At 34.8% G+C, this 20,160-nt stretch overlaps 1 protein-coding gene across 1 annotated transcript; it reads left to right on the forward strand.

Annotated features, from left to right (window-relative positions):
• The first annotated feature begins 4,817 nt into the window (after nucleotides 1-4,817).
• LOC107870449 (ankyrin repeat domain-containing protein 54) lies at nucleotides 4,818-12,615 on the forward strand. Its single transcript, XM_016716982.2, has 7 exons — nucleotides 4,818-5,051; nucleotides 6,411-6,487; nucleotides 6,732-6,819; nucleotides 11,527-11,591; nucleotides 11,922-11,990; nucleotides 12,057-12,106; nucleotides 12,208-12,615. Exons 2-7 carry the CDS (start codon nucleotides 6,413-6,415, stop codon nucleotides 12,317-12,319), a joined length of 459 nt encoding a protein of 152 aa, XP_016572468.2. The 5' UTR covers nucleotides 4,818-5,051; nucleotides 6,411-6,412; the 3' UTR covers nucleotides 12,320-12,615.
• Nucleotides 12,616-20,160: the final 7,545 nt, after the last annotated feature.

Below are 20,160 nucleotides of genomic sequence, written 5' to 3' on the forward strand. Positions count from 1 at the left end.
TCTCGACTTGCTTCATGAATAGCTATTATTTCAGCATAACTTGATAAAGTGACTACGATAAGCTGCTTTGTATATATCCAAGATATGACAGTATCCCCATATATGAACACATAGCATGTTTGAGATCGAGATTTATGCGGGTTAATTGAATACCCAACATCAGCATAATTAATAAGATCGAGACTGCAATCTTTAGAATAATATAAGATCATGTGTTTGATCCCATTTAGGTGTCTCCTAGTAGGATAAAAACTATACCTTGCTAACAAATTAATCGAAAAGGCTATATCAAGCCTTGTAATATTTGCAAGATATATTTTGTCAAGTGATAATATTCAACATTTCTTGTGTGATGTCTTCAAGTGTGTGGAATGCAAATCAAATAAGTTTTCACTTACCAAGATGCACTATTTCATGTCACTTGATAAATGTTTCTGCGTCAGCATGCTTAAATAAACGTAGAATTTAGATCCTCGTAATCTTTCACAATATTGCACCAATATTGTATCAAAGATACTGATGATATATCATTTCGTATTAGTTCACAGTGTGACATAACATTTTGAGATCTCATCACGTCATTATGTTCAGGTACCTGAACCTCTCATAAGGTTTCATGAAGTGTTATGTCGTAGGCTCTTCAAGAGCACATTGTCTTCTTATATGATTGTTTGCTCCTTATCCTTTTCAAGGATTATTTTATTTGAAACAGATTGGTCTACCACGCTTCACGCATGCATAGACTTTGTCCTTCATGGATACAAAATAGGAGCACTTGCAGATTAAATATGAGATATTTTCGACATTTGACTTGAATTATCTTTTGAATGAGGATCTGATAATAATTTCTAACATATTTCATAGTAGCTTATAATCTCCCCTCATGTTAGGAAAACTAAGCAGACTATAATCTTCCCTCATGTTAGGAAAACTAACATAAATCCTCTACTTCTTTGTGAAATCCATCTTTGTGCATCAAAGTATATGCATTAATCGTATACTGCACATAAAAAAAATTTAGATGGAATATTTGGTTCATGACCTTGAATCAATTGAGAGGGAAAAAATAATCATAATCTATTGGTCTAATGCATACAAGTGCTATTGTATGCAACATATCATATTTTAGAACAACATATGAAACTTTGTTCTTATTAGCAATGATTTAGCTATTCATAGAACGGATTCAATGCCAAACCATCATCATTAAAATGAATTTTCTTGATTATACAATCTGAAATTTATGTTCTTAACTCAATTTTATTGAGCAAACAACTTTATGAATGTCAAACTACAGGTTGACAATGAATGTACATGTGATCATCTTATTGATGCATCTTTTCAACATATCACATGATAGGTGAACAGACTCATATTCACCCTTTATACTTTTCATATATTAAGGGATCAAATCCCAACATTAGTTGGCCCAACCAACTTATCACGAGAACAAGCAACATTAAAAGCTCATGAAGAATTTTCAAATTCTTCAATATGTATTTAATACTTAATATGCACATCTTTAGGATGTCACAATCATTCATGTCAATTTATGAACTTTTATATTAGTAAACTCCAAGTTTACCATGACATGTATTTTTCACTTTAGTAAATTTCAAATTTACTATTGCATGAATAAATTTTAGATTTACTACTTTAGAAGTAGATTTCAAAATAACTGTTCCTAGTTATTCTGCCTCTTTCTGAGGTGAGTTTTGATACAATCACAATCAAGTACACGTTTGTATAAATAAACTTTACTAAAATAGTATCACATTCACCCAGGGAATGGATCTATGCTTATTACAATTAAAATTCTCATTTCTATGAATGAAATATAATCGTGTCTTAAGCCTATCAAATTGATAGCTTATAACTTCTTTTATGATATTGCTACTTCAGGAGAAAATCGAGGCATACATATGATCTAGAGAATTTTTCTCTAACATATCTTATGATCATAATATGCGTGTGAAAATATCATCATTTTTATGATCATTATCATATTGTCCCTCCACGCATATATTCGTGTATTCAATCGCTTGTCTTCTTTCAAACACATTATGCACTGCTATCACATTCACTTCGGAGAATGGAGCATATTCAATTGGACATGTCTCATGACTTTTCACAAACACCCATTATTTTTCCTTAGCCATCATTATATCATTAATATGGTGTAACTAGATTCAAACTCAACGTCTTATTATATCATCAATATGATGCATTGAGATTCAAACTCAATTTCTTCTCCATTTAAAGGTGTCTTAGACATAAATCAATTGCCTTAGCCATCATTATAACATCAATATAGTGCGTTAAGATTCAAACTCAACGTCTTATCCATTAAAAGGTGTCTTAGGCATAAATCGATGGAACCTGAACCCAACAACTTATCATTATAGTGCATCAATGTATCAGGACTTAAACCCGATGTATTGTCCTCTTGGTGCGATATAACTTGAATTCACCATCTTATCCTCAATATTGAAAGATGGGCAGATTCGTATCCCCCCCCCAAAAAAAGGCTCAACTAGAATGAAAATAATATAATACCTTAAAGAAGCAGACAATAGACAAAATGGTGAATAAATTTATATGATTATTATGTCATTAAAGAAAGAGATAATGCATCAAAACACCCCCGAACTTGTCTTCCCAACTCACTTTAGCACTTAAACTAACTTTTTATTTATTTACCCCCCTTAATATCTTTAAAGTGAATTAATTTCACCCCTTAATATATAATATCACTCTCATGAGGGAGAGTGCACCACACTCACTGACACGTCAGCGCCACATAAATAAAGTATTTTTAAAATATTTTATATATGTATATAAGTAAAATATATATATAAATATTATATATATATACATATTTTAAATATATATAAAATATTTTAAATTTAAAAAATAATTCCACACCCCATTTTTCATCTTCTTCATACCCCCCTCTCCCGTCCACCCCCCACAGCCATACCTGCACACACCCCGTCCACCTCCACACTGCCACACCTGAACACAACCTCATCCCCCTCCTTCCACTCCCCCACAGCCATACCTGCACACACACGCCATTTTTTCGATGAATTTTTGCCGTAAAACACCATTGCCACCATAAGAAATCCCATAAAATAGTGATAAAAAACTCAACCCACCTAATAAATTTGATTAAATCAATACCCAATTCTCTAAAATAAACAACCAAACATCCAAATCATGTACTTTCTTTAATTTTCAAATTCAATTTAATGACCCCAATTATTAGAAATGCTTTTAAAAAATCCATATCCTCAATTTCTGCTAAGTAAAAAATTCAAACTATTTGAACTTATGTTTCTTTTTTGCAAGATTGAGGATGAAAATGATGTTTTTTTCCGATCAGCCGTGTGTGTATTGTGAGTAATCTGTGTGTTTCTCTGTGAAGTTATGTGTATATGTGTAACCATATGTGTGAGGTGTGAGTGTAGCTGTGTGTGTCAAGTAGGATTAGAAGAAAAAAAAAGAATTTTGAGAAGTTTAAAGAAAGAAAATGGGTGGAAGTGATGAAGAAGAAAGGGGGTGCGGTATGAAATTTTTTTTGGTAATTTTTATTTATAATAAATAATTTTGGAAATTATTTTTATTTTAAAAAAAAATGCGCCTGTTTTTTTATTTTATTTTAATGCCACGTCAGTTTTTAAGTTGGTATATAATTACTTCAGAAAGATTTAGGGGGTAAATAATTATTCGTAAAGTTTAGATGCTAAAGTAAGTTGTCGGGACAAGTTCAGGGGGGTTTTGATGTATTATCTCTTAAGAAAAAAACCAAAGTGGATGTTTATTCAATTCTGCCATTAAAAGTTATTTGCCTATCAATAGTTAGCCCTCAGTGCGTGAATCAGTAGCATGGTATTGTTCTTAGAACATGATAATTACATGAGATAATATTAGCCTCATGAATATTATATAAATAATCTGAATATGAGTATTTACCTTAAGTAATCTATTTCTGTCGAGTAAATTATCATGTTTGCGGACGAAGAACAGTTGTTTAGCATCGTGGTGATTAGAGACTCGTGCTGATAACGTGTTATAAGATAATAAAAAATAAAGAAAATGAATAGAGAGAGTAATTGTTATTTCTGTTGAGAGATTATTTACAATGAAGGAAGCCCTTCTATTTATAGGACAAAATACTTTCAGTTTCTGACTGAAAGATATATACTTTAAATCCTGATAGATATAACTAGATGTGGATAAATCTTATTAGATGACATTCACCATATAAATACATTTTATAACAATTATGAAATAGTTGGTATCAAACTTTTAATTATAAGGTTAAGTTTGAAACTTATGAAACTAATTAAATAAGATACTCTAAATTTTGTACTCAACCAAACACATCCAGCGCGGGACTTTGAATTAAAAAGGACTCACAAGTTGTCTAATTAAGTGGAAGTCCTCCAAATTTTTTAAATTAGGTGGGATGGATAAAACTTTTTTGAGTTTTTTTTTTTAAGTTTTTCCGTTCCAACAACTTGTCGCAATTGTAGAACAATTTTGGTAGTTGTTCGACAACTAGGCGCAGTTGTCGAACAACCACCAAAGTTGTTCAACAACTGGGGACAAGTTGTTGGAACGGAAAAACTTAAAAAAAACCTCAAAAAAGTTTTTCAACAATTGCGCAAGTTGTTCAACAACTAGGCGTAGTTATTCGATAACTGAGAGAAATTGTTCAATAATTGCGCAAAATTGTTCAGATAATTAATATAGTTAACCAACAATTATTCCAATTATTATTAAGGTACTTAGTGTTTTTGAGATGCAAATTTGTGGGACCACTTATCCCTTTTTTTAATTGGAAACTTGTAAGGCCTCTACTTGTCCCCTTGTTTTAATTGGAAACTTGCAAGGGCTTCTGGCTCATTTTTCTCCATCTCTCCAGCGTACCAACCAAAGGCCCCTAAATAGTGTGAGCAAGGGGTTTTTTTGTGCTCTGATATATTCATCAGTTAATCACCGCGGCGGCGCGTCAAGCCTCTTTTGCTGCCACACTTACCACACAGGTATGCTAACTGTTGTAAATATCAAAGCAACCATGACGTTTGTGGTGAGACACTTCTCTGATTTTGCACTTTAGTTTATCGGGCTGTGCTTCAATAATACATCTTAAACCATGTCCGATGGACTTGTTGTTGAAGAGTTGAAGTACTGATGTTTGGTTTGTGAACTGGTTTAGTGACATTACAGAGTGGGGATTTAGAAGATTAGATAATAACGAGATCAATTAGCGAGTGTACTTTTATTGTTAAATTTTTGGTTCATTGGACTAAAATGTGATATACAACAACAACAACATACACTGTATAATCCCATAAGTGGGGTATGGGGAGGGTAGAGAGTAGGCAGACCTTACATCTACCTAAGAGGTAGAGAGGCTGTTTCCTGTAGACCTTCGGCTCGAGGACAGGGACCTAAAAATGTGTTTACCTGGTATAATTTGAATCATGTGTTTTGTTTTACCAGAAGAACTTTTATATTCAATTTTTAACTTAAATGACTTTGGAAGAAGAGTTCTAGAGAAGGATATATGTCATTTTCTTGTCTTATCATCAGGATTTTGTTAATCCTTATATTGTCATTCATATTCACGGGCAGAGACCGGTATGACTAAGTGGGTTTTATACATGGTTAAAATTATTCTTTTATGTATGTTTAGTAGATATTGAACCGTCTTTGGCTTCTTTGTGTGTTTACTTCTTCATAATTTTGTATCCCCTTAGTGAAAATTTTGGCTTTGTCACTGTCCATATTGATAGTGGTATAAGAAGAATAACACACTTGTGGTTTAAATAATCATGGGATTACTTATACTGCAATAAAAGGTTCAATCAAATGGAAAATAATCTCCTACGTTTATCCTGAGATTGTTATCTCTCCTTGTAACCAAAGTACCAAATACCTAAGTTAGTTTTCCAATTTGTCTACTACTTATTGGTTGGGCAGGTGGGTAGTAAAAGTATCGACATGTTCGACCAAGTTGCCTCAAAAAGGTCTGCCTTGGAATTTGCACATTTTAATGTTCCAAAAAACAAAAAGAAAACAGTCTGCCTATGCTCTGAATTCTTAAGTCTAGTGAGACCATGGTAGATTTGTGGCTACAGAGGAAATGGACCTGAATAAATGGAAAGGATAAATGAATACAGGGGATTAATTGTTTCAGTGCCAACTATTTCGGAATCTAGGTGTAGTTGGTTGATATTGTTTTGATCCAAATGCTGATACGGTAAGTGTCATCATCTGTGGTGAACGTCCGGACTAAGGCATATAAAAAAATGAAAGGAAGTGGTAAGAGTAGCTTGTAGATCTGTTTTCTCTCTGCTGGTCTCTTTAATCACACAAAAAAGTTGTTTTGAAATTGATAGGAATGGGAGCTGATGGGTTTATAGTGGATCAGATTCCTTCTGGAACGACGTCTGAATCTATTGAAGCCTTGCTTGAGGTACCTCAAGTTAACTTATGTGTCTGCTTTATGTTGACCGTGATATGCCCGCAGCTTGATTTACAGCTGCCTGAAAAATAACATAATTACTGTAGTAGACATAGAAGTCTGCCTAACTTTGAACTTCTATAAATTCCAATTTTATGTAAATAAGGTTATACATTCAATCTGCACCCAAGTAGCGTAGGTTTTTTCACTCGACTTAATGCTCTTGATCTCTCAATCACTTGTTCTTTGTTAACAGGCTGCCAGGTATGATGATTTGGATGATGTCATGAGCTTAGCATCTTCTGGTGTTTCTCTTGGTTCAAAGGATTCTGAGGGCCGAACAGGTTAATTTTTTTTAAAATGACACCCTATTTGAGAATACATCCCTCCATACTTCTCAAATGCCTTATTTGATCATTTGATGGTTACTCAAGCTGAGAATATCAATAATGTTGAAGTGTGTGACCATCTTATTTAAAAGTTTAAGTAGTTAGAGAGAACACTTTTAATCAGTGGTTTGTGGAGTGTTATCTTGCTTCCTGATGTGCTTAGGCTTGGTAGTGTCTGTCGTAGTATTAGTTCTATTCTTGTAGTGTCTTACCCAAACCATCCTGAGATGGTTTGGGCATGTGATGAGTAGGGGCGCGGATGCCCCGGTTCGGAGGTATGAGAGGCTAGCGTTGGATGGCTTCAGGAGGAGAAGAGGTAGGCCGAAGAAATACTGGAGGGAGGTGATTAGACTTGACTTGGAGCAGTTTCAGCTTACTGAGGACATGACCCTAGATAGGAAGGCGTGGAGGTCGAGGATTAGGGTAGAAGGTTAGTATTAGTGTGTGGGTTGTAGCTAGCAGTAAGGAGAGTTCTTGTGTAGCCGGATTTAGTAATCATAGGACAATGTACATAGGTGTCTTTGGTATGTGAGTGTATGTCACTACTAGGTGGGTGTCGTATTTTCTATTGCTTAGTTCCTACTTTTCTTATTCCGTGTTGCTCTACTTTCCCGTATTTCATATTTCAGTGATTTTATTCTATTATTTCCTGTTCTTTATTTTGGTTATGTCTTCCATCCCCTTGTTTATTATCCTTTATCTTGAGCTGGGGGTCTATCGGAAACAACCTCTCTACTTCTTCGGAGGTAGCGGTATGGACTCCGTACATTTTTCCTCCCCAGACCCGACGCTGTGGGAATACACTGGGTTTTTTGTTGTTGTTGTTGTAGCTTCATTCTTGTAGTGTCTTGCTTTTGATTTCTATCATCGTATGTTTTTCATGTGTTTTAGTTATTGCACTATTTTGTTGTTGTTACGGTTCCTGTATTTGTTGCTATGTTTCCTTCACCACCTTCCCTTTTCATACTTACTTTGATTTATTGTACTCGAATCTAGGGTCCTCCCGAAACAGCCTTCTCTACTTTCGAGGTAGTGGTAAGGTCTGTGACACTCTATCCCCCGGGACCCCGCTTGTGGGATTTCACTGGGTATGTTGTTGTAATATGTATGTTAAGTCTCAAGTCTCAACACCCCCCTCATGTGTGGGCATGATTCTTTTTCATGGCCAAAGACATGGAAATATGTTTTTGACTTTTGGGTGGCAGTGTGATTTGAACTCATGATCTTTGCCTTCTCTAGTATTGTGTCGAAGCATGTGACCATCTCAAATTAAAGTTTAAGGTGGATTGTTTAAAGAAAGACAGGTTTGCAAGAATAAGATGGGTTACTTGAGGATTAATGTAGGGAATTTTTTCCCAATAGACCTGAAGTTTATCATGGTCTTGGAGATCAACTTGGCAATTTCTTCATTTCTTTTTATTCGAGGGTTGGGATTAGTTGTTTTACAATTTGGAAAAACTTTTGGGTTGACAGTTGAGCAAATGCCAATATCGTGTAAAGTATAACCTTTATGATGAAAGTTCAATTTAAGTTTTATGCCTTTTAAGTAGAATTGCTGAACGATTTCTAGAACAAATAGAGATTACCTCTATTACTGGAGGAGACAAGACACATTACAAAGCTGGCAAGGTTAGGTTTATATAAACAAAAGGTGCAATTGGCTTTCTTCACAAACTGGATTTAAATATATTAGGCCCATTATGTTCAAAATAAAACAGTGTGTGGGCAACATAAAACCAAGGTCCATTTTTATTACGGTATTAGATTCACACCCATCCGGTTCTTCGTTTACTTGATGTTGGGCTCCCATGTTATAGTGTCCACGCACCAGAGGTCTAGTCCTTAGATTTTTACAAGACCAAAAGACAAGACTGTAGTATCTCCAATAATCAATAGCACCATGTTACAACAACAAAACAAAACTGGAAAGCCACGTCCTGTCCTATGGTTACTTAAAGGAAAAAGTTAGCAAGGACGAAAACTGCAGAATCATTATATCAAATTGGAACTTCCCACAAATTATATTATCAAGATAAAAGTGCCTATGGTCCTTCTATACCACTACATAAAATGATTCGGCCCTTCAGAATTAGCGTATAAGGACCCCAATCATTTCTCAGTAGAACATATTCATTTTCAAGACATGCTTGAGATGCCTTGTGAGTTACCATTGGCTTAGGTCCAGTTCTCTGATTGACATGAATACTAAGACCCCAAACGACTAGTTAAGAGTCTCACGTCATAGTGGGCTAGTGGCTCCATTCACCATGCCCGATTGGCCTTTACTGGAACCGGAGGCACTTCAAAATGGTTACTTGATTTGGAGTCTTCCTGACCTTCCGCAATGAAGCTGCCCACAATGTCCTCTTATTAATGCGTCACAAATCCAGGTCATTATTGTTGGTTTCATTGCGGAAGGTTGGGAAAACTCCAAATCAGCTAATCATTTTGAAGTGTCTCTTGCTCCAGTAAAGGCCAATCAGGCGGGCGAATGGAGTCAATAGCCCACCATCACATGACACTCTTAAGAAAAATGCTAGAAAGAATTCAAGTTTTTTACTTCTAAATTATGAATAACCAATCAACCATATATCATGCTTTCCTTGTGATTATCTGGTCGTATATGTGGAGAATTATGAAGAGGACCCTTGGAGTAACTGGTAAAGTTGCTGCCATGTGACCAGGAGGTCACGGTTTCAAGCCTTGGAAACAGCCTCTAGTAGAAATGCAAGGCAAGGCTGCGTACGATACACCCTTGTGATGGGGCCCTTCTCTGAACACCGCGCATAGCGGAAGCTTTAGTGCACTGAGCTGCTCTTTTCTTTATATGTGGAGAATTATCTTAAATCACACATTTGAAAGTACCAAAAACTTTGTATGTTTCTTTTCTATAGTGGAAGTAACTCTTGAGAAACCATGAAATTAGTTGTTCAACTCTAAAAATTTCATTAAACACAATGCTTATGATTTAGTCTTTATCGATGTGTCTTTAACATATTGTAAACGTATTTTTTATAATCGAGAAATCCCCGAGGGCCAACGGCGCATGGTTAGAAACTCGATGGATAATGGGTCCGCTCCTCTACCCTTTTCTACTTAAGTACCAGTTGTTTATTTGCAACATGGTTCAGACCCGTGACGTGCCTAACTAACACATCACGTGCTACGTTCTGACCACTATACCAAAGCCCACCTTTTACATTGGCTTTATTAATGCAATGATCAGGAAATGCTTGATAACTAAACCAATTCACTTGCAATGAATTTGTAGTACGACTTGTACTTCTATCTTCCTCCTCTGCAAAGCCAAACAAGTACATTCAAGCGTTGCAAGTGTAAATATTATCCCACATGGTTCTTCTACTCTTGTACTACTAATATACAGGGCAAAAGGTCTGGGTCGGCCCACGGAACCGCCTGCCCAACCTGTTAAAAGAGAGCCCTAACATTGGCTTCATCAGTGCAATGAGAAGGGAATGCTTGATAACTATAGGGTTTTGTTTGGGGGGGGGGGGGGGGGGGGGGGGATTAACTTATTTCTAAAGTAAAATATTTAGGAAAATAGTGTTATATAATTCTTAAATTGCATGAAGTTACTATTTTCCAAAAAAAAATAAATCTTAAATTGCATGTATATAAAATGCGACGTTTGACTATGGTCCTTTGTCTTGAGCTGGGGATCTATCGGAAACAACCTCTCTACTTCTTCGGAGGTAGTGGTATGGACTGCGTACATTCTACCCCCAGACCCCGCTAAGTGGGAATATGCTGGGTTTGTTGTTGTTGTTGTTGTTGCATGTATATAAAATGTGAATTTCAGAAGCCTAAAGGCAAAATCCACACAAACTTCCAATAATTTCACGAATAGGTGGACAATTTTCCATTATGTTGTTTTTTTCTCAAAGTTGTGACTTCTCCATAAAGATAGCCCTTTTCCCTTGGCAATAATGACAACATAGTCACAATAGTGCAGCAGCTGGAGTTCCTACTTATGACATCAAGTTTTCTTGATCGTCGTAAGCCAAAAAATCAATGACCAGCTGGTTTAACAAATTCTGACCCCATCTTTCAAATATTTGAATTTTGAGACCCCGCCCTTTTGGGTGTCTATTCATTTGGATGGCAAGTCTGATACAGGCAAACCAACTGTCATAAGCTCGGTAGCTGCTACCTTGGTTGAGTTGAGTTGTATTAATTTCGAGTAACAGTGGTATCCAAGCAAAGCTTGTGCATGGGTCGGTTATTCCATTGGGTACCTTCTACCTCCCACCAGCGCAGGTACGGGTAATTCTGCCTACGAAAGTTTAGGCAGATGAGAAGAAATCACTTTACATTTTTTATATTTGTGGTTATCCTTAGTTTTCATCCACTTCAATAACCCGTGGGCCACATCTTGGATTTTGGTATAGTTGAATTAATATCTACCATACCTGAGGTAATAATTCTTGAACTACATATGTAACCAGAAATATTTGATTACTAATATGAAGAATTTTTTGTGGTCAGTTGAGTATCTGCTGAACCTTGAAGTCCTTAAGTTTTTTATTATATGTTCTGCCAACTAATAGATTTCCAACATGATATGCAGTCCTTATAAAAAAGAAAGGCTCCTAATATGGCATTCTGAACTAACTTCTTGCTTTGGCTATTTAATTTTTGCAGCACTTCATATGGCTTCAGCAAATGGGCATCGTAGCATCGTAGAATATCTTATTCGTAATGGAGCGGTGAGTCAACTGCCCCACTTATTTGCATTATAGATATCTGACATATTTACTGCCTGCTGGTTTACAGTCTTGTTGATATGATCTAACAGCCTATTTAACGACTAATCCTCAGTATCCTTTTCGCTGAAGAAAACTGTGTTGTACATACGAGTGCATTTCTGATTATTGGGCAAAAGTTTTTTTTTTGTAAACTTTTAATCGGACATCGGGGGCCTATCTGACTATCAAAATTTATTCTCTTTGCGGTGGATCTTTAACTTCTCTTATTCTTTGATATGATTAGATACACATTGAGTGATGAAACGTGATTTATCTAATTCTTGGTAACAGGATGTAAATGCTTCCAATGTGGAGAAAAATACACCTCTTCATTGGGCTTGCCTAAACGGACATATTGAGGTAAATTTGGCTTTAATCTTGGATTCAAGTCCCTAGCATCCTGTAACTGATATGACGGCTTGTCAGGTAGTGAAGAGCTTAATCCTTGCTGGTGCCAATGTCTCAGCCTTGAATAGGTGCTGTATTTTAACTTTACAGATTTGCAGATCAAGTATGTTTTTGCTGCTTCTGCTTGTGATTCTTCTCTTCCCTGAATTTTGTTTTTCTGTCGTTTTAGCCATGAGAGGACTCCAATCGACGAGGTTGTGACTAGGGGTAAAATGAACATCATCGATGCTATCAACGAGGCAGTAGCACGACTTGAACTCGCTGGCACAACGGTATCGTAAGAAAGTCAAATTTTATGGCACCATCTTGTGCATTTTTCATGCGAGGACGCAAAAGTCTTACTGGTGGTTACTATGTTCGATGTTTCCTAGTAACTTAAAATAGCCTCTTACAAGTATTATTAAAAATTTGAACTTCAATGTTATCTGATATCAGTTTGGTGACTGAGTTGACAATGGCTAATGATGCGTACTCCAATATGGACAGATTTTCTTTCATTAGTTTTGTAACTTAAAAGGTGGATCCTTGGCAAAGCAACTATTATTTGATTATGAGCTCTTGCACAATTTGTTCCTAATTCATGTCTCAGCAATTTAAACTTTTCCAGTTTCGTTTTGATCAAACAATGCTTCTGTATTATCTTAAGGGGTTGTTTGTAGAGTGCATTTGGAAAAAAAAAGGCGCGCATTAGCATTGAGTATTAATATGCATTAGCATAGTTAAGACTCAATTGACCTTTAAAACCTTTTCCACACAATTTCCACTATGTTTGTGGAGAGAATTTTTGTAGACAAATAATTTTTTAAAAGGTTATGCAGTGCATGTTATTTGTAATACGCTAAACCAAACAATATATAAGGATCTTAGCATAACTAATACTAACATTATTCATATTTAAAAGAAAACATTACTTGGGAGACCAACAAAATTCAACACGACTTATAGTTGTTTAAAGACACATCTGGAAACATCTAACCAACCTTTAGAGACACGGATTCATAATTTAAACTCGATGGATTCAGTTTTTCTATTCTCGCATTCATAAAACGCTGTTGACCTTCTCAGCTATGTACCTGAACAATACTAGTATACTCTCAAAGTTCTGCAATTTGCTTTCACTCATTAGGTTATGTATGTATCATTTGGACAACTTATTGAAATATAATACACGACAATACTAGTGATTTTAGAGGGATTGCAGAGTTCACTACATAAATTCGGGACAAAATTAATTGTTTTAATTCAGTACCAAATTAATTGTTTTTTTGGTGTTGGAGTAAAAGAGTTAACAAAGTATATAATATGATGATATGGGAAGAATAATCGTTTTACTTTCTTTTCGAGTTTGTGTTGTGAGAAAACATCCAGATCAGTTTAGCCCCTCTGTAAAACAATCATAAGGGACTGAATAACTTGAATGTACTCATATTCTTATTTTGGTTTGATTTAGAATTTAGAAAACCAAAAATCAAGAACCCAAAAAAATTTAATCGTACTTTTGTTTTACTACTTTGATATTCCTATAAAAATGTAAAAGGGGTGGCTATTTATAAACCAACAAACTTACTCCCTAAGGTTGTTATCAAATTGCACAAATAACTTTGGTCTTCAAATCCAAATTGAATAAGTAACTCTTGGTGTCCAAATTCAATTTGACTACTAACTATTATCTCTCATTAATGACATTTCACATACATATATATGTTACATGACATATATAACAAGTAGTAATATTAGGTTCAGAATAGAGTTTGAGGTTACCACTTTCTGTTAGAATTAATTACATTCAAACTTTCATTATAATTTAATTTATATGTTATTTTGGATATATATATATATATATATATATATATATATATTGGTTGATCAAAATATCCTTCATATATTGAACGACTCTTTTTAATTTGGACACGAGGAAACAGTTGTAATTATACACATTTAAGAGAACAAATTGTACTTCTCCGTCCCAAATTACCGGTCCCAAATTGAGATGACACATTAATTAAGAAAAATAATTAATAACATGATTAGTTTACCATAGTGCCCATATTAAATGATGTTTACATTTTAATTTGAAAAAAAAATAATTAATGCAAAGGGTAAAATAAAAAAAAATTTGTCTCTTCTTGATTAATGAAAAAGGATAAGTAAAATGAGAAATTAAATTAGAAAATTTGAAACGGAGGGAGTATTAGAGTAGAAATAAATATTTAATATGCAATTTTCACACATTCAATTGCTTTTTCCAAGAAAAGCTTCGTCTTGAAAGGAAACAAAAACCGGTCTTTATATCTTTTCAGTTGGAATCAAAAGAAAAACTCATATTTGTTTTTTGATATGAAATTATATAAGAGTAAGAAATAGAAACTAGAGGAAAGTTTTATATTGATCTTTTCTTATTCTCTGCACATTTTCATGCTTAACAAGAGAGGCTATTTATAGCCTAATTTACCTAATAAATTATTCAATTAGTGAAGAATTGGTCCACTTAAAAAGGAGAGCAAATGCATTCTGATTAGTTATCCATTTATAACAAAATAGATAGTGAGAGGGCATCCACTTTGCAACACTCCCCCTTAGATGACCATGTAAAGCAAAATTTCTTGAATACGCATTGGAGTGCTGCCTCATTAAAAATCTTACCAGGAAAAACCCAATGGGATAAAAACCTTGGTTAAGGAAAAAAGAGTATAGCGCATATTCTCACTCCCCTCGATGAAGAACCCGATTCAACTTATTCAGTCTTTGTATTCCAATCTTATGTACCATCTTCTCAAAGGTTGAAGTTGGTAAAGATTTGGTGAATAAATCTGTTGGATTGTTATAGGAACGGATCTGTTGCACATTAATATCACCATTCTTCTGAAGATCGTGTGTGAAGAATAACTTTGGTGAAATGTGTTTCGTTCTATCTCCTTTTATAAAGCTTCCTTTTAGTTGAGCTATGCATGCTGCATTATCTTCAAATATGACTTTAGGTACCTTGATATCAAGCTTCAGACCACATCTTTCTTTGATGGAATGTACCACTGATCTCAGCCATATGCATTCTCTACTTGTTTCATGGATAACAATTATCTCAGCATGATTAGAAGAAGTAACAACGATGGACTGCTTTGTCAATCGCCATGATGTTGCAGTACCTTCATATGTAAATACATAGCCTGTTTGGGACCGTGCTTTATGTGGATCAGATAAATAACCTGCATCTGCATAACCAACAAGATCTGAACAAGCTTTGTTAGTATAAAATAGACCCATATCAACAGTCCCTTTTAGGTACCTCAATATATGCTTAACTCCGTTCCAGTGTCTTCGCGTAGGGGAAGAAACTATACCTCGCTAGCAAATTAACAGAAAATGCTATATCCGGCCTTGTAGCATTAGCAAGGTACATAAGTGCACCAATAGCATTGAGATATGGTACTTCGGGACCAAGAATCTCTTCACCCTCTTTCAGAGGTCGGAATGGATCCTTACTTACATCAAGTGATCGAACAACCATTGAAGTACTTAATGGATATGCTTTTTCCATGTAAAAATATTTTAATACCTTCTGGATATAGGAAGTTTGGTGGATTAATACTCCGTCTGCTAAATGTTCAATTTGCAAACCAAGTTAAAGTTTTTTTTTTCCATGATCTTTCATTTCGAATTCTTTCTTTAGATATTCAATTGCCTTTTGGACCTCTTCTGGAGTCCCGATGAGATTTATATCATCCATATAAACAACGAGTATAACAAACCCCGACACCATTTTCTTAATGAAAATACAAGGACAAATAGCATCATTTATGTATCCTTCATTTTTCAAGTACTCACTTAGGCGATTATACCACATCCGCCCTGATTGTTTTAGACCATACAACGATCTTTGTAATCTGATTGAATATAATTCCCAAGACTTTGAACTATATGCTTTAGGCAATTTTAATCCTTCTGGGATTTTCATGTAAATATCGTTATCAAGTGAACCATAAAGATAAGCTGTAATCACATCCATTAGATGGATTTCAAGATTTTCATGTACAGCTAAATCGATGAGGTATCTAAACGTTATTCCATCAATTACAGGTGAATATGTGTCTTTATAATCAATACCAAGTCTTTGAGAAAATCCTTGTGCAACAAGGCGTGTCTTGTATCTTACAATTTTATTTTTCTCATTTCTTTTACGTACGAAGACCCATTTATAGCCAAATGATTTTACACTATTTAGGGTTTGGACTACAGGTCCAAAAACCTCCCGTTTAGCAAGTGAGTTCAATTCAAATTGAATTGCCTCTTACTATTTTGGCCAATCTTTTCTTCGTCGACATTCTTCGACAGATAGAGGTTCAAGGTCCTCATTGTCTTGCATGATATTTAGTGCAACATTATATGCAAAAGCATTATCCACAATAAATTTCGATCGATCTAAATTTACCTCATTATTAGTAGAACTTATTGAAAGTTCTTCATTCACATGAGTCTCGGGTTCACTGATATCTTCAGGAATATCAGGATTAATCAGATTTTGAGTCTCTTTAGGAGAATCTTTTATAATACCATATTTATCATTTTTCGCGCTTCTTTTTCTAGGATTTTTATCCTTTGAACCCAATGGTCTGCCACGCTTTAGGCGTGCTTGGGATTCAGAAGCTATAACATTAGAAGATAGTTCTTTTGGAACTTCAATTCGGACAGGCATATTCACTGCAGGGATATGTGACTTGGTTATCCTTTTCAAATCAGTAAATGCATCTGGCATTTGATTTGCTAATTTCTGTAAGTGAATGATCTTCCGAATCTCACTTTCACATATAGGGGTACGTGGATCAAAATGAGATAATGATGAGACTTTCCACGTAATTTCTCTTTTAAGTTCACGCTTTTCTCCCCCTAATTACGAATTTTTTTTTCATCAAATCGATAATCTGCAAATCGAGCAGTAAATAAATCTCCCGTCAATGGTTCAAGGTAGCGAATTATAGAGGGTGACTCAAACCTCACATATATTCCTAACCTTCTCTGGGGGCCCATCTTTGTACGCTGAGGTGGTGCAATTGGCACATATATAGCACATTCAAAAATTCGTAGATGGAAAATATTTGGCTCATGTCCCAGAACTAATTGAAACGGGAATTATTTATTATAATGAGTTGGCCTGAGACGAACAAATGATGCTGCATGTAAAATAGCATGACCCCAAACAGTAGTAGACAATTTATTTTCATAAGCAGTGGTCCTGCTATCAATTGTAGGCTCTTAATAAATGACTCAGCAAGACCATTTTGAGTATGAACATGAGCAACAGGATGTTCAACTTTTATCACAACTGACATACAATAATCATCAAAAGCTTGAGATGTAAATTCTCCAGCATTATCGAGGCGAATATCCTTAATAGGATAATCTGGGAATTGCGCCCTTAATCGTATTATTTGTGCTAATAATTTCGTAAACGCCAGGTTGCGAGATAACAAGAGGCACACATGCGACTATCTTGAAGATGCGTCTATTAGGACCATAAAATATCTAAATATCCCACTTGGTGGGTGAATAGGCCCTCATATATCCACATGTATACGTTTTAGAAACTGAGGGGATTCGACGCTAACTTTCAGTGGCGATGGTCTAGTTATCGATTTGTCTTGATAACAGGCAGCACATGAAAATTCATCCAGTGTAAGAATCTTCAGGTTCTTTAATGGATGCCCTTTTGAATTTTCAATGATTCGTCTCATCATTATTGATCCAGGATGGCCTATTCGATCATGCTAGAGCACAAATGTATTTATATCAGTAAAATTCTGGTTTACAATAGAGTGTGCTTCAATTGCACTAATTTCGGCATAGTATAAGTCGGAAGACAAAGCTGGTAATTTCTCCAACATTTATTTTTGGCCTGAGACATTCTTTGTAATGCCAAGATATTCGGCATTCATTTCATTTACTGTCTCAACATGATATCCATTTCTGCGAATATCTTTGAAACTTAATAAGTTTCTTAGGGATTTAGAAGAGAACAATGCATCTTCTATAATTAATTTTGTCCCCTTAGGCAGAAATGTAATAGCTCTTCCGGAGCCTTCGATCAATTTTGAATTACCAACAATTGTTGTAACATTTGCTCTTCTTCTGAGTAAGTGGGAAAAGTATTTCTCATCTTTAAATATTGCATGTGTTGTCCCACTATCAATTGCACAGATATCGTCATGATCGATTATTGATCCAAATAAGACTAGAGGAGTATCCATATTTTCTTCAAAATAAAAATATAAAAAAGATAAACATTATAATATAACTAGCACAAATTATATAATATCTCAATATATACCAAATTTTGATATGACGAAAAATGGATTAGTACTATTATACTATTAACTAGTGGGATATACAATATATGTACTTACATAACCTATAATTTATTAAAATTAGTTAATTAACAGAAAATACACGTACTGCAGGACTAATTACCACTACACATGTTGGGAAAGAAATTTAATAAACAATATTTGAGGTTAAATTCTCATTTTGAAATTAATTCGATCAATATTAGTTTTGTATATTAATCATAATACTATACTATCACTAGCACATAATATATTATATAAATTTATAAGATTAGTAAAATATCACTAGCACATAATATATTATATAAATTTATAAGATTAGTAAAATATTAATAGTAGAATCGTAAATTAATTTTAACTTAAACAAACAAAAAAAAAACTAATACAAACTTAACAGAAAGTTAACATAATCGGATTATATCATTATTATCACCTACAGGGTGATTTACTTGTTCTTCAGAAACTGCAAAGAGATCTGACATTTCCAAGTCCATAGGCTCAATGTTATCTTCTAGGAGGAAGTTTGTTTCAACATCATTTTCTGGCCTTTTCAGGAACACCTGATATAGTTTTACCAGATGATTAGGCGTACGACAGACACGCTCCTAGTGCCCCTTTCCTCCACATCAATAACATCTACTTTCAGGGTTCGTCCTTGGTACTACTTCGGGAGCTTTACCCCTCTTTTTGCACTGCTGGTGCTGAGGGTTATTGTTTATTGCAAGACGATTACCCTGATTGAAATACCTGCCACGACCACGACCTCGACCACTACTGGGGTCAGGATATCTTTCACGCCAAGTTGGGTGAAAATTTGCAGCATTCACTTCTGGAAATGGAGCAGTACCAGGAGGCTGAGTTTCATTATTTTTTATTAAAAGATCATTATATTGTTCAGCAACAAGAAGGTGACCAATTAATTCAGAATATTTTTTGAAATCCATTTCTCGGTACTGCTGCTGCAGGACCATATTCGAAGAGTGAAAAGTAGAAAGTGTTTTTTCTATCATGTCGTGATCTGTGATCTTTGTCCCGTAAAATTCATACTGCGATTTAATTTTAAACTTCGTAGAATTATAGTCAGTTACATTTTTGAAGTCTTGGAACCCCAAATAGGTCCATCCATTACGAGCTTGTAGGAGTATGATCATCTTCAGGTGGTCATATCTTTCCTTTAAATTGAACCACAATGTAAGGGGATCTTTGATCGTGAGGTACTCCATTTTTAACCCTTTATCAAGATGATGACGAATAAATATCATGGCCTTAGCCTTATCTTGTTCAGATGCCTTATTATTATTTTTAATGGTATCTGCCAGACCCATTGCATTTAGATGTATTTCTGCGTCTAGTGCCCAGGACATATAAGTTTTGCCAGATATGTCTAGGGCACTAAAATCGCGTCTGAAAATATTAGTCATTATTTAAGAAAATAAAATACTAATCTTTAAATACCTTCGGATGGAACTTGCAGAGACTTGTGTTGATAATGTGTTATAAAATTATATAAGAGTAAGAAATAGAAACTAGAGGAAAGTTTTATATTGATCTTTTCTTATTCTCTGCACATTTTCATGCTTAACAAGAGAGTCTATTTATAGCCTAATTTACCTAATAAATTATTCAATAAGTGGAGAATTGGTCCACTTAAAAAGGAGAACAAATGCATTCTGATTAGTTATCCATTTATAACAAAATGGATAGTGAGAGGGCATCCACTTTGCAACATTTTTTAATTTTGTAAAATAATTATTTTGATTTCAATTTGTATCATGGAAATATCTAAT

This window comes from Capsicum annuum, chromosome 5 (genome assembly GCF_002878395.1).
Source record: "Capsicum annuum cultivar UCD-10X-F1 chromosome 5, UCD10Xv1.1, whole genome shotgun sequence".
NCBI classification, from domain to species: Eukaryota; Viridiplantae; Streptophyta; class Magnoliopsida; order Solanales; family Solanaceae; genus Capsicum; species Capsicum annuum.